The following is a 12,471-nucleotide window of genomic DNA, read 5'->3' on the forward strand; positions in this document are numbered from 1 at the left end:
CATCATGCAATCAGTCTGAGAAAGGTCGGCGTATTGATCGGTGCCCATGGCTCCACTGTTACATATCAAAAACATCTTTGCTCTTCCCAACACTGACTTGATGTGCACTGCTCTTTACAACACTCCTTCCCCAGACGCCCATTCTACTTGTCAACAACATCATCTTCTAGGCCCAAACCCAGACCTATAGCTCTTTGTTACCACACACATGGCCTTTATAGGAGGCTGTTTTTCTTATTTGGGTTTGAGATAAATGGAAAAATGTCTATCTGATCACAAACAATTACAGTCTTTCACAAATTGATAAATACAAATCCTCTGTGTTGGGTGGGGGTATTAAAATTCAAGCTTGTCTGGAGTTGATTCTTCATCAAAGAGAGGAGACTCAGCCAACGGTACAGTATGCATCTGATGAAACATTTCTTTAATGACTGGCATATTTGTGAGATGCCACTCATATTGTGCCTTTGCCTGTAGGTACTTTGAACTGTTCACTAACCACTGATGTATGTCATGTGGGAAAACTTTTTTTTGCCCTCGCCTGTTCCCACACACCCGGTATACATTAAGAAACTAGCACAGAAGAGTACAAAGCGGGTACAACCCAGTGTGACTCACCAGTAGGTGTAAATTTAGGTCTCTACTCTGTGATGAGAAAGTAGTGGTTTGAGGCACAGGTTTTTGGCTTCCTTAGTCTTTTTTAAAAAAAATGGCTTCTGAAAGAACAACTGCAATTAATGCAGCTTCATAGTGCTTCATGTGTAAATATGTTCTTTAGCAGGGCCTCGTGTCCATGTACAGGGGCATAACAGTGTGCTTCTCATTCCCATTTGCAGTCGATATTGGATGAGGATATGAGAGTCGGTATTGATTGTAATTTCCTGCAACGCTACGTTCCACTCTCTTGCTTTATCAGGAGAGTAATTCCTATCAGCCACGCTGTCGGCCAACCAGCGGGCCTACTTCGGCTACTTCCCAGGACAGCCACTAATGAATAAGAGAGGAGTGAATAATCCGGTGAGGCATTTCTCCTCTGACAAACAGGTTGCCACAGGGATGATAATGATGAGTCTGGGATATTGGGTGTGGGGGAAATGTGTATGCGTATAAGTGTACATCAGCAACCAGGTTATTGTGTGTTATTAAGTGTGTGTTTTGCTTGCATGTGTGCCTGTGTGCTTTTGTTAGGTGCATGTGTTCTCCAGTGAAGGCTTACACCAGTCAAGTCTTCACTGCCTTGGGATGTGCTGGTGTTGATTGAAGTCATCAAGGGCACGAAGCCAGTATTTCCACACTGGCAGCAGATGGACGGCCAGTCAGGGGTTTATTTTTGCTATAATTGTGGAGCTAGTAATAATAATGTGCTGCCTGACATGCATCAGAGCTCAGGTTATATAGGGAAGGTTTTAGTTCTCTGCTGTTTTGTCTCAGTTTTTCATCAGCTATATCTATTATATACTATATCCATGGCCCTGATATCTTCTACCACGTCATTCATTCTCTCACTTTCCTTTTAAATGTCACCTCATCTTCCCATTCTTTGCTAGTTTAAATTTACATTATTAATCTCCGTGGCAGGCTGGTGAAATGCTGCTTTAAAAATATTGCACTGGCATGTCCTACACTTGCTTCCTGTACACACTGTTGATGCCTGCTCTTTCCTGTACACAACTTCCTTTCTGCGCCCCAATACAGTTTTTAGCCTTTCTTCTTTGTTGTTCAAGTTTAAAATAAAACTGCCTGTAATCTCTCTCATCAAAGACTATGCGTAGCCCCTCCTGTGTTTTCACTTATTGTAAAAGTGAAAAAAGCACACACACACAGAACCCGTACAGGTTTATCCACCCATTCAATGATGAGAACAGGCCAAAAACAATTTCAGCCTCTGATGGAGGTTTACCATAGGTACACAGGGCCATTAAGCAAAGCTTATTTCAGAGCATTTCTTTCATTTATGTTTGTATTTGTCACGGTCCTGGGCCGGTGGCCCGGTGTTTTGAGTTCTCTTAGTGAAGTTCTGTTTTTGTTGTATTTTCTGGTTGTGTTTCTGAGTTTTTCTTACAGTTTAGATTCCCAGTTTGCTGTAGTTTCTGTACTCTGTTTTTGGTTTTAGTAATTGTATTTCATTCTGTTTTCACTTTGTCCTTGTTTTCCTGTGTCTCTGCGTTCCTGAGTCTGTTTTCCTCAGTGTGTCTGTCTCCCTGTGTCTTGGCCCCTAATCCCATGTTTTGTGTTTAGCTTCACTTCCTGTTGTTTTCCTGAGTGTGGTGTTTAGGTTTCCTTTTAGTTCTCCCTGTGTTTTCCCTTAGTGTCCCTCCCTTATGGTGCGGAGTCTCTTGTGTCTGTTTTCCCCTAGTGTGTATGTGATTCCTCGTGTGGTGTCTTGTCTGCGTTTGTGTCTTGTTTGGTCACTTTCTGTTTTATTTTGACAGTCCTGTGTTCCCTGTGCTTTGTGTTTGATTTTTGGTTCCCCTGTTGTTCCCTGCTGTTTCCACTCTCCCTAATTTCCTTGTGTGTATTTAATCCCTCAGTTTTCTTCTGTTCATTGTTGCATCATTGCCTGTGTACCCTGCCTGTTGTGTGTGCTTTCTCTTTTAGTTTCCAAGTGTGTCATCTTTTGGTTTTGTTTATGACCTTGGATTTTGTTTTTTGTATTTTTGGAATTTGAAATGAGTTCCAGCATTAAAGCTGCCTTATAACTTTAGTCCGACTCATACGTCCTGCATTTGGGTCCACCCCTGCCAGCCACACAGCCTAACTGTGACAGCATTATTGATAAACTCAGTCATTTTAACTCGCTGACCGACTGTAAGACATGACCTAATTAAGTATGTTAAACTGTGTAGCTTGTGGCTTTCAGAGCGAGTTATGTGATGAGTATCTGTGTGTCTATGTGTACAAGTAGTTACAATCATATATGTGTGGCTGTACCTGTTGCATTATGGGTAGACCTGTGGTGACTCCGTAGCTTGTATAAGTGAGTTTGACTGTTCCTCTGATACAGGCTGCACAGGTTTGCACTGGCAGAGTCTAAGAACAATCCCAAGGTGGAATACGGAAGTCCAGCCTGGCTGTAACCGCTTTTCTCTGTTTCACCACCTGGATGAGTTTGGTCTGCGCAAGTGAGTACTGCAAGAGATAAAGAGTTTTTTATTTACTGCATGGTCTGAATGCTTTTCAGAATAAAATTAATGTTGCTTTCTCTATTTCTGACCATTTCAGTCTACAGACCTGGAGCAAGCTGTTGTGTCCAGTGGTCCAAAGCCAGAGTCCCACTCGAACGAATTGTGAATTACACCATTCAGTCCGAAGATACTTGTTGCATCAGAGCAGTACTGTAAGTGTTCATACAGCTTCACACTGTATTGAAAAATATATATATTATACAAATATTCCTAAAAAGAGCAGCATGAGATTGTAGAAGTTAGCACTGTTGCCTCGGTGGTTCTTGGTTCAAAGCTGTTGGCCAGCTGGGCTTCCCCAGTCCAAAGATGTGCTTGACAGATCAACCCGTGACTCTAAAATGACAGTAGGTGTAGATGTGAGAATTTCAGTCTGTGTGAAATTTCAAAATTGAGTTATTCTAAGCTGTTAAAAAATAGATTTATATTATATGTTTCCCGCATGAATTTTGTTGTATCTGTAATCCAGGAACTCTGCATATTCTTCTCTTATCACAATTTACTGACAGGTCTGAGTTACCATGGGTCTTAAGTGACTTTAGACATTTTTAAAATTTTTAACGTTTTCAGTGCCAACAAAAACACAGGTTTAAAAAGCCATCAGGCAGCAGGGTGTCTCAGTGGAAGAGCAGGCGACCATGTATGCCGCGAGGCAAAAGCAGGTAGCGCAGGTCCGCATCCTGACCTGTCGCTCTTTACTGTGTGTCTTGCCCCATCTCTCCTCCCACTTTCCTGTCTCTCTGTCAAATAAAGCTGCTATGGCCAAAAATAAATAAAATAAAAACGAGCCATCAGCTCTGTTTTAAAGCAAGAAGGTTCTGGTTCCAAATCCAGTTTGTGCCATTTCTGTGTGGTTTGCTTGTTCACCCATGTCTGTGTGGGTTCTCTCCAGGTATTTGGGCTTCCTTCGACAGTCCAAAGACATGCGTGCATGTTAAGTTAACTGGTGATTCTAAACTCACCGTAGGTGTAAATGTGAGCATGAATGGTTGTCCGTCTCTCTGTGTGTTAGCCCTGTGATGGATTGGCGACACCCCGGACAGGTCGCCAAAGTTTACAAATTTACTGAGTGTTGAGATTGGAAATTTTCAACCATGTTACAATTACAGGTTACGGACAGTACGTGGAAAAACAATTTGCTCCAACCCTGATGCTGAGTGGACAAAAAGAGCAATTCAGAAGGTGGGCAATGAGACGAAAGCACTGCAAGAGAAAAGACAGAATGAAGAAGGATCGGCTAGCCTGGGGCTTCACTTAGAACTGCTTTGTTATAAACACGTGTGTACAAGCATTTGGAATGAGAATGTGTTGCATCCCACCAACCGGAGAACCAGCCCACCAGCCCATTAGCAGCAGCATCAAAAAGCACACCGCAGAAGAAAGAAGGGGGGAAAGGACAGAGGAGGACCAGGAAAGAGAGAACACGTGTGTTTTAAAACTGACAACTCACAACATAAGTCAAAATTACTGCCGTCAGCTGTGTTTAATCGAACCCATCGTGGTATGTGTATAAATATGCACCAAGGTTTTAGTTCTCGTTTTCTTTTTCACACCTGTTTTTTTTGTCAGCATTTCTTTCAGTGTACTTTAGTTGATAGTCTTTGTGCTTCTGTTATTTCTGGCTCTTTGCATGTCCATTACCCTGACCCCCTTCTACTATATATAGTATTCACTCACTCAGTCATTCTCTCCCTTTACTTTTTTGACTTCATCCATCTTCCCATTGTTTATCTTAAACTTTAGAATGAGACAGTTACATTATCGGCCTGGCTGCTTGTGAAATGCTGATCTAAAGTTCTAGAACTGGCATGTGTTGCCTTCTGCACACTCTTACTGATGCCTACTCTTTCCTCTTTACCACTTCCTTCCTGCTCCCCAAAACAGTTTTTACCCTTTCTTCTTGCTTGTTCTACTTTGTAGGTAGTTTTATATGATACCAGTCGCTTTCGTGAAACAACCCCACTTGTGTTTTCACTCATTCTGAAAATAAAAGAAATGCATTACACCCATAAAGTCAGTTCATTGGGTTCCACACACTAAAACCGGTGATTTCACAGTTTTAATAGTTGAGCTAAAACAAATAAATTAAGCTTAACGGCCGTCACACACCTATTCAGTGATGACAAAGATCCAAAAATAATTTTTTGCCTCCTATGTGGGTGTACCACGGGTGTGAAGGGCTATTGAGCAAAGCTTAGCTGAGAACCGCTTTTTCATGTATGGTTCTGTGGTTGACAGTGGGATGAAAGAGGCGACTTAATTCTCTCACTGATGTTTCTGATAAGAATTAATCAAATTCACACACTCATTGATTTCAATTCTCTGATTGACTGTGAGAAAAATTCCAGTTCTAATCAAAATTAGTTGAAATTCAATGCTTCTTTCGGTTGGTAAACTTTTCAAACTGAGTGTTACCTAAAGTGGAGGCAAGTTGTGGCTTTCAGATTGAGCAGCAAAAGGAAATGATGAGTATCTCTGCGTCTATGTGCACACGTAGTTATGTTTATGTGTGTTTGTACATCTCAGCGACACTTCTCTTGTACTTCTTGCATTGTGGGCAGGTATGTGGTGAATGTACCAGATGTCATTTTTGGCTTTTAACAGATGAGCTCAATGTTTCCTCTCCCCATCGTGCGGACGTAGTGACTGTCCCCCCCATGATGACAGGGTTTGGGTGAGGTGGGGGAGAAGCGGAAGGGCTTACAATTTATAAGAGCCAAGATCAGAACTTGAATACTCAGAAAGACGGAGATCTTCTCTAGTTGGAATCCTCATTCACCCTACGCTTGCTGTGTGAGCAAGACTGCTTTGGGTTGGTACTCTGCTATCTGATCAGGCAAGCAGTGAGATTACAGAGCTGGGTGTAAAAGTTTGTGCAGACAGAATCTAAGCTTGACTTCTGAAGAACAAAACGAAGGTGGAATACTGAAGATGCAGTCCAGCCTGGTTATAGCCGCTCTTTTCTGTTTGACCACCTGGATGAGCATGGTCCATGCAAGTGAGTACTGCAAAAGATAAAGAGTTTTTTTTTTGTTTACTGCATGGTCTGAATGCTTTTCAAGGTAAAATTAATGTTGGTTTCTCTATTTCTGACCATTTCAGTCTATAGACCTGGAGCAAGCTGTTGTGTCCAGTGGTCCAAAACCAGAGTCCCACTCGAACGAATTGTGAATTACACCATTCAGTCCGAAGATTCCTGTCGCATCAAAGCAGTACTGTAAGTGTTCATACAGCTTCAAACTGTATTCTAACATATATTTTATGAATATACATAAAACAATGGGCAGTATGATATTGTAGAAGTTAGCACTGTTGCCTCACACAAGTAGGTTCTGGATTCAAAGCTGCTGGCTAGCTGTTGTCTCTCTATGTGGAGTTTGCTTTCCCAGTCCAAAGACGTGCTTGATAGACTAACTAGTCACTGTAAATCAGTATTGGCCCTGTAATGGAGCGCCAACCTGTCCAAGGCATATTCTGCCTCTCGCCTGAAGTCAGTTAGGATAGCCTCCAGCATCTATCCCGAATCTGAAATGTACGGATGAGTATAAAATAATTAAAAAAACAAAAGGAATTATAAAAATTGTCTCTTTAAATTACACAACAATTAATTAATTTTCTTTTCTTAACTTTAGTGATGTCTAAGTTCTATTTCTTGTTCTAGTTGGGTATTCAAATCAGTCGGGTATTCAAATATATGAGATTTGGACTTCGGCTGCCATGGAAATGGGCTGATGGGAATTACATAGTTTGTTTGTTCATCGCACTCAAAATTATCCAGCAGATTCAGCAACACCATTTCTTTCCAGAACATGTGCTAGCCATTCTTAATAATCCAAAACCTCGTCAGCACTTGTCACTGGAACCACTTCGTATTGAAGGAAAACTGCACAGCAAGAGCTGCAGATTGTTTAGAGTACCAGATACCCGCTCTGCAAAGAGAAGAGGCAGGAAAAGTTTCTTAAAAACAAAATTTCTGAACTTACAGATGTTCAAATATGAACAAGCAAGCAGCAGAGCATTTATTTGTTATTATTATTAACCTTTATTTTATGCAGGAAGTGAAACTCTTTAGATCAAAAAACTATTTGTGGGAATGTCCTTGGCCTAGATACGCATCAATTACCTCTGATATTAATGACAGAGGAACCCAGAGCACAGAGAGAACATACAAACCACACACACACACACACACACACTACCCAGATCGGAACCCAGGACCGCCACACTGTGAGGCAACAGAGCTACCCAATGATCGTCTGTGCCTTCAAGCTTAACACCAGTATATATTTAGAGATGCTGTCAATTATTAATCACTAATGACTGACTAACAATTGCAGGTTACGGACAGTGCGTGGAAAGACAATTTGTGCCAACCCCGATGGTGATTGGACAAAACAAGCAATTCAGAAGGTGGACAATGAGTCAAGGGCGCTGCAGGAGAAAAGGCAGAATGAAGAGGGATCAGCAAGTGAGATGACACCAGTGGCATCCACAGCATCCACAAAATCACAAAGCACCCCTCGGAAGAATGGCAGGAGGGGGAAAGGACAGAAGAGAAAGTACAGGAGAGGGAACAGGAGACAGAGAACGCATGCTTAAAAAAACACAAGACAATTTAATGTTACTACAGTCAGCTCAGCACAGTTTGCTGTGGTTTATTCAACTTGTCCTGCTTTATTTCTTCAACAGTAGATAACATTTATATAAATAAATTACAAAAATAACATATCAGCAATACTTTATATACGTATATATATATTCCTTGTTATTCCTTGTTTTCATATCATGTTTACATAAACATACAAAAAATATGTATTTAAAGCTTCACTGTCGACTGCCAATAAAGCACTTTTTGTGATATATTGTTTTTTTTGTTATAAGCAGTTAAAACACAATTTAATCAGCATTTGTGGAATAAGTTCTTGTGAACTCCGATTCAAATTGTCTTTGCTTGTACCTTTAACGGCACACTAACCACTACCCTGTTTTCTGTGTCAGCCTGAACCTGCTCACTCTCAATCTACTATAATAAACTGGTGTTGATTTAACTCAGCCACTCTTATTTTATATTTCAAATTGCCTCGATCACATCTTTATTTTGCCCGATGACATAATCATCATAGCTGGTTGCTGAAATGTTGCTGTGAACTTTAAGACTGATACTTGCTACGTTTTGAATTCAGTCAGTCTGATTGATTCCCACAGCCCGAATTACAACCTGATAGTTCACCTAAAATAGAGGCAACTTGCGGCTTCCAGATTTAACATAAAGAAAAGTGATGACCATCCCTCCTTTTATGTGTACATGTAGTTAAGAGTTATTAGGTTATTTATGTGAGTTTGTACTTCTGAATAATACTGTAGCTGTACTTGTTGCACTGTTAATATTGCAAATGTAAAAGGTGAACTCAATGCTTCCTCTCACCGCTGTGTTAGGAAGTTGTGAACAAGCTGATCTATTTTTATTTGTCAAAATCAAAACTTGAAGCGCAGAGAGGACATCAGAAAATGCCACTCACGCACTCACCACGCCTGTCATGTAGGTGAGACTGATTTGATTCGATACTCAGATAACAATCGGGGAGGCGCAGAGATTACTTAGCAGGGTGTAAAAGCGTGTGCTGACTGAACCTAGGCTCAATCTCTGAAGAAAAAAACCTATGGTATGATACTGAAGATGCAATCCAGCCGTGCTGCAGCCATTCTTCTTTGTTTCACCACCTGGATGAGTTTGGTCTATGGAAGTGAGTACTGCAAGAGTAAAAAAGTTTAACATTTGCTGTCTAGCGTGAGCATTTTTCAGAGTAGAATTAATGTTACTTTCTCTCTGTGTGACCTTTTTAGCCCACGGACTCGTAAAAAGCTGCTGTGTCCAGTGGTCCAAAACCAGAATCCCACTTGAACGAGTTATAAATTACACCATTCAGTCTGAAGATACTTGTCGCATCAGAGCTGTACTGTAAGTGTTCATACAGCTTCATAATACACTGAAAATATATATGAATTGATGGGTTGCACAGTGGTGCAGAGATTACCACTGTTGCCTCACACAAGGTTTTGGGATGAAAACTGCTGGCTGTCTGGTGACATTCTGTGTGGAGTTTTTATATTTCAGCTTCCACAGTCCAAAGACAAAGACTAGTGACTCTAAAGTGACAGTGAGTGCGAATGGGCGTCTGTCTCTCTGTGTTAACTGTGATGATCAGGTGACCTCTCCAGGGTGTAGCCTGCCTCGCCCAAAGTCAGCTGGCATGGACTTGATATATAATAATACATAAATAATATATAATATATATAATAATAGAGAAATTAGATTTTGACCACTACATCAATTACATAGGGCTGATGGGAATTTCATCTTATTACTTAAAATGATATCCAGTAAACTCTGCAACACCACTTCTAGAAAATGCCCTTGTCATTCCCAACCATCCAAGCATTTATGCTAGCAGTTGTCATTGGAATCACTTTGAGCTGAAGGAAATTCTTTGAAAACCTGTTCACAGCGAGACCTGCATAATTGTTTAGAACCAGCAGAAACCCTCTGCGCAAAGAGATGCTGCAGGCAAAGTTTTTTGAAAAGCAAATTTACTGTGTATTAATATTGGAGATGTTCAAACATGAAGAAGCTAGAAGTGAAACTCTTTAGATCATTTGTGAGTGTGTCCTGGGCCTAGATAGGTGCAGAATGCAAAGAGAATATACAAACTAGCTGTGAGGCATCAGTGCCAACCACTTATCCTCTGTGCCTCTAAACCCGACTGACCCTGCCAGTGTATACTTAGAAACAATGCATTACAATGCCATTAACGGCTAACAATTACAGGATACAGACGAGGCTCGGAAAGACACTTTGCTCCAACCCCGGTGCTGAGTGGACAAAAAGAGCAATTCAGAAGGTGGACAATGAGACAAAAGCACTGCAAGAGAAAAGACAGAATGAAGAAGGATCAGAAAGTGACGTGACACCAACAGCATCCCCAGCGTCAAAAAACACCCCTCAGAAGAACAGCACAGTGGGAGCGGACATCAAGGAAGGAGGAGCAGGGAGCTGAGGAAATGCAGCGTAGGAATGACAAAAGAGTTAAAGGTTTAATCATGCTTTGTTGTCATAAATGTGTTTGTTAATGTAAAAATATTTTTGAAGCTTTTATACTATCAATTGCCATTAAAGTACTTTTCAGCAAATGCGCAATAATTGTGTGTGTTGTAAAGAGTTAAACGAGATCTGCATTAAAATTTGTCAAAGATGTTCCTGGGAACTCTGGTTCTTAGTAGCTCTCATTGTCTTTGTACAAAAAATAGAACTAACTGATGTGCAGGAAGGAAGCTGAAATAGATAAACAGCTAAACACTGATAACAATCTAGATAAAATGCAAGCTTCATAAACCCAGCTCTCATTTACATCAACTGGGCATGTGCAACAAAATTGTACCAGCTGCCAAATAAACCTGTGCCAGTGGCACATGCTACCTATAATAGTTGAGTGATGGTTTCTATTACCTATTCAGGGGTTAAAGGAAGGTGGTATATGTGGTTTTGATCTTTATCGCTTGCCTTCACCAATATACTCAGCACAGCTCTCTGAAGCAATCGCTTCACTTGGATGTCTCTGTCTCAGATGTCTCTGTCCCATCCAACATGCTGCTCAATCAATCAAGCAACAACCAAATTGCACAACCAATCAAGCAACAGCTGGCTTCATAATACCACTCTAATCAAATGCTAAGGCAACATACTGTCCCAATCACATTTTACAGCAAGCTATCTCAGTCACCCACTAACACTTATCTAAAATTATAACAAATATCACTGTTAGTTATATAATTAATATGCAGTGACCTCACTTTGCAGCATGAAGACTGCATCATCCTTTTAGGGAAAACTGGGATCTACCACGGCTGGCGTAACAGCTTGCATTGACAGACAGCTCTTTTGTACCTCACTTAGCAGATAGGCTTACATGTGTTGTCATGCGTGCAACGATTTTTCTTTCTGTCTGTGGCAATAATAATCTACAAATCATCATCTGAGCAGGTCCAAGCTGACGGTTTACTTGTGGGTGTGCAGGAGGACAGACACATGTCTGATCATCATGATAACAGTGGGCATTTGCCACTAACATATATTTGAACATTCTAAAGAAGCTAATATTACTGCTAGCCATTTCATTTGTGAATTATCGGTTTTAGAATCTGTAGGTTGTTTTCTGCATGTCTCAACATCTGATCAGCCTGTGACGCACGTAAAATACCACAAAAACATCTCCAAAGATCACACGAAACCCAAGGCACTGTATTAGTTGTATTTTATATTTTAGTATATCCCTTTGTATTTTTTTCCCCCCTGATGGATATTTGTTAATGGAAAACTGCTGTTTTCCATAAGTAAAAAGAAAATGAAGCAAAATTCAAATTAGGTTTTGTTGTTTTTAGTGTGCACATAAATGTTTTAATAGTTTAATACTATTGCAGCAAGTATAGTAAACATAGTAACCAGGTCATATTCTGGTGATATTTTCTGTTTCAGGGCTGTGTTTGGTTTTCTTTGAAACTGTGGGCCTGCCATACCACGCTAACCACCACATCCTGAATGCAATTGAACAGGTGGGTCTGTATGAGTGTGTGCTTGAGGGGTCTAATTTAGCAGAAGACTAATAGAGGGGCTCTTTCCGCTCTTCTAAGAATATTAGGTGCAGTGTTAAAAAATGTTTCAGTAGTCAATGCAAAATGCAATAGCTCTACACGCAATGCATACGCACAAAGACACGTTTATTTATAGGGAGACTTGAATACTTTTTAGTACTGTTGCATTAACAATAAAAAAAATATATGTATACTGTGTGTTCTGTGTGAAAGATGAGATGAATGTAGATATGAACAAATGGAAGATTTCAGCATTTTTCATCTTATTGTTTTGATCTTACAGCCTGCAGATGTCCACTTTCCTCATCTACGCCCACAGAGCTTGGAAGGAGGCGAGGATCAAAAAAGCATCAGATTCCCTGATGAATCAAATCTGTAGATAAAAGGTGAAATCTTTATGAACCATAAAATGATTTATAGGAAGCGGGTGCGGCATTGATCTGACCTGAGACTTTAACACACACTGTAATGAGGATAAAAAGCACTTCAGGAAGATGTTTTTGGAGTCAGGGCCGGAAGGCGATTCTGAAGAATGATGTAGAAATGCAAATATTTATTTCTGGCTTGCAGCTCTTATTAAAAGTGATAAAATAAGTTGTGTGTTTTTGCCTGCAGGTATAGACTGGCATGTGCGCTCTAGTAT

The 12,471-nt window shown here is 40.5% G+C and overlaps 2 protein-coding genes across 2 annotated transcripts; both read left to right on the forward strand.

Annotated features, from left to right (window-relative positions):
- The first annotated feature begins 5,816 nt into the window (after positions 1 to 5,816).
- Positions 5,817 to 8,215, forward strand: LOC115795570 (C-C motif chemokine 20-like). The gene is made up of 3 exons (XM_030751544.1): positions 5,817 to 6,180; positions 6,285 to 6,399; positions 7,520 to 8,215. Exons 1-3 carry the CDS (start codon positions 6,114 to 6,116, stop codon positions 7,779 to 7,781), a joined length of 444 nt encoding a protein of 147 aa, XP_030607404.1. The 5' UTR covers positions 5,817 to 6,113; the 3' UTR covers positions 7,782 to 8,215.
- A 580-nt stretch (positions 8,216 to 8,795) lies between these two features.
- LOC115796482 (lymphotactin-like) lies at positions 8,796 to 10,410 on the forward strand. Its single transcript, XM_030752906.1, has 3 exons — positions 8,796 to 8,926; positions 9,027 to 9,141; positions 10,009 to 10,410. Exons 1-3 carry the CDS (start codon positions 8,848 to 8,850, stop codon positions 10,235 to 10,237), a joined length of 423 nt encoding a protein of 140 aa, XP_030608766.1. The 5' UTR covers positions 8,796 to 8,847; the 3' UTR covers positions 10,238 to 10,410.
- Positions 10,411 to 12,471: the final 2,061 nt, after the last annotated feature.

This window comes from Archocentrus centrarchus, chromosome 17 (assembly GCF_007364275.1).
Source record: "Archocentrus centrarchus isolate MPI-CPG fArcCen1 chromosome 17, fArcCen1, whole genome shotgun sequence".
NCBI classification, from domain to species: Eukaryota; Metazoa; Chordata; class Actinopteri; order Cichliformes; family Cichlidae; genus Archocentrus; species Archocentrus centrarchus.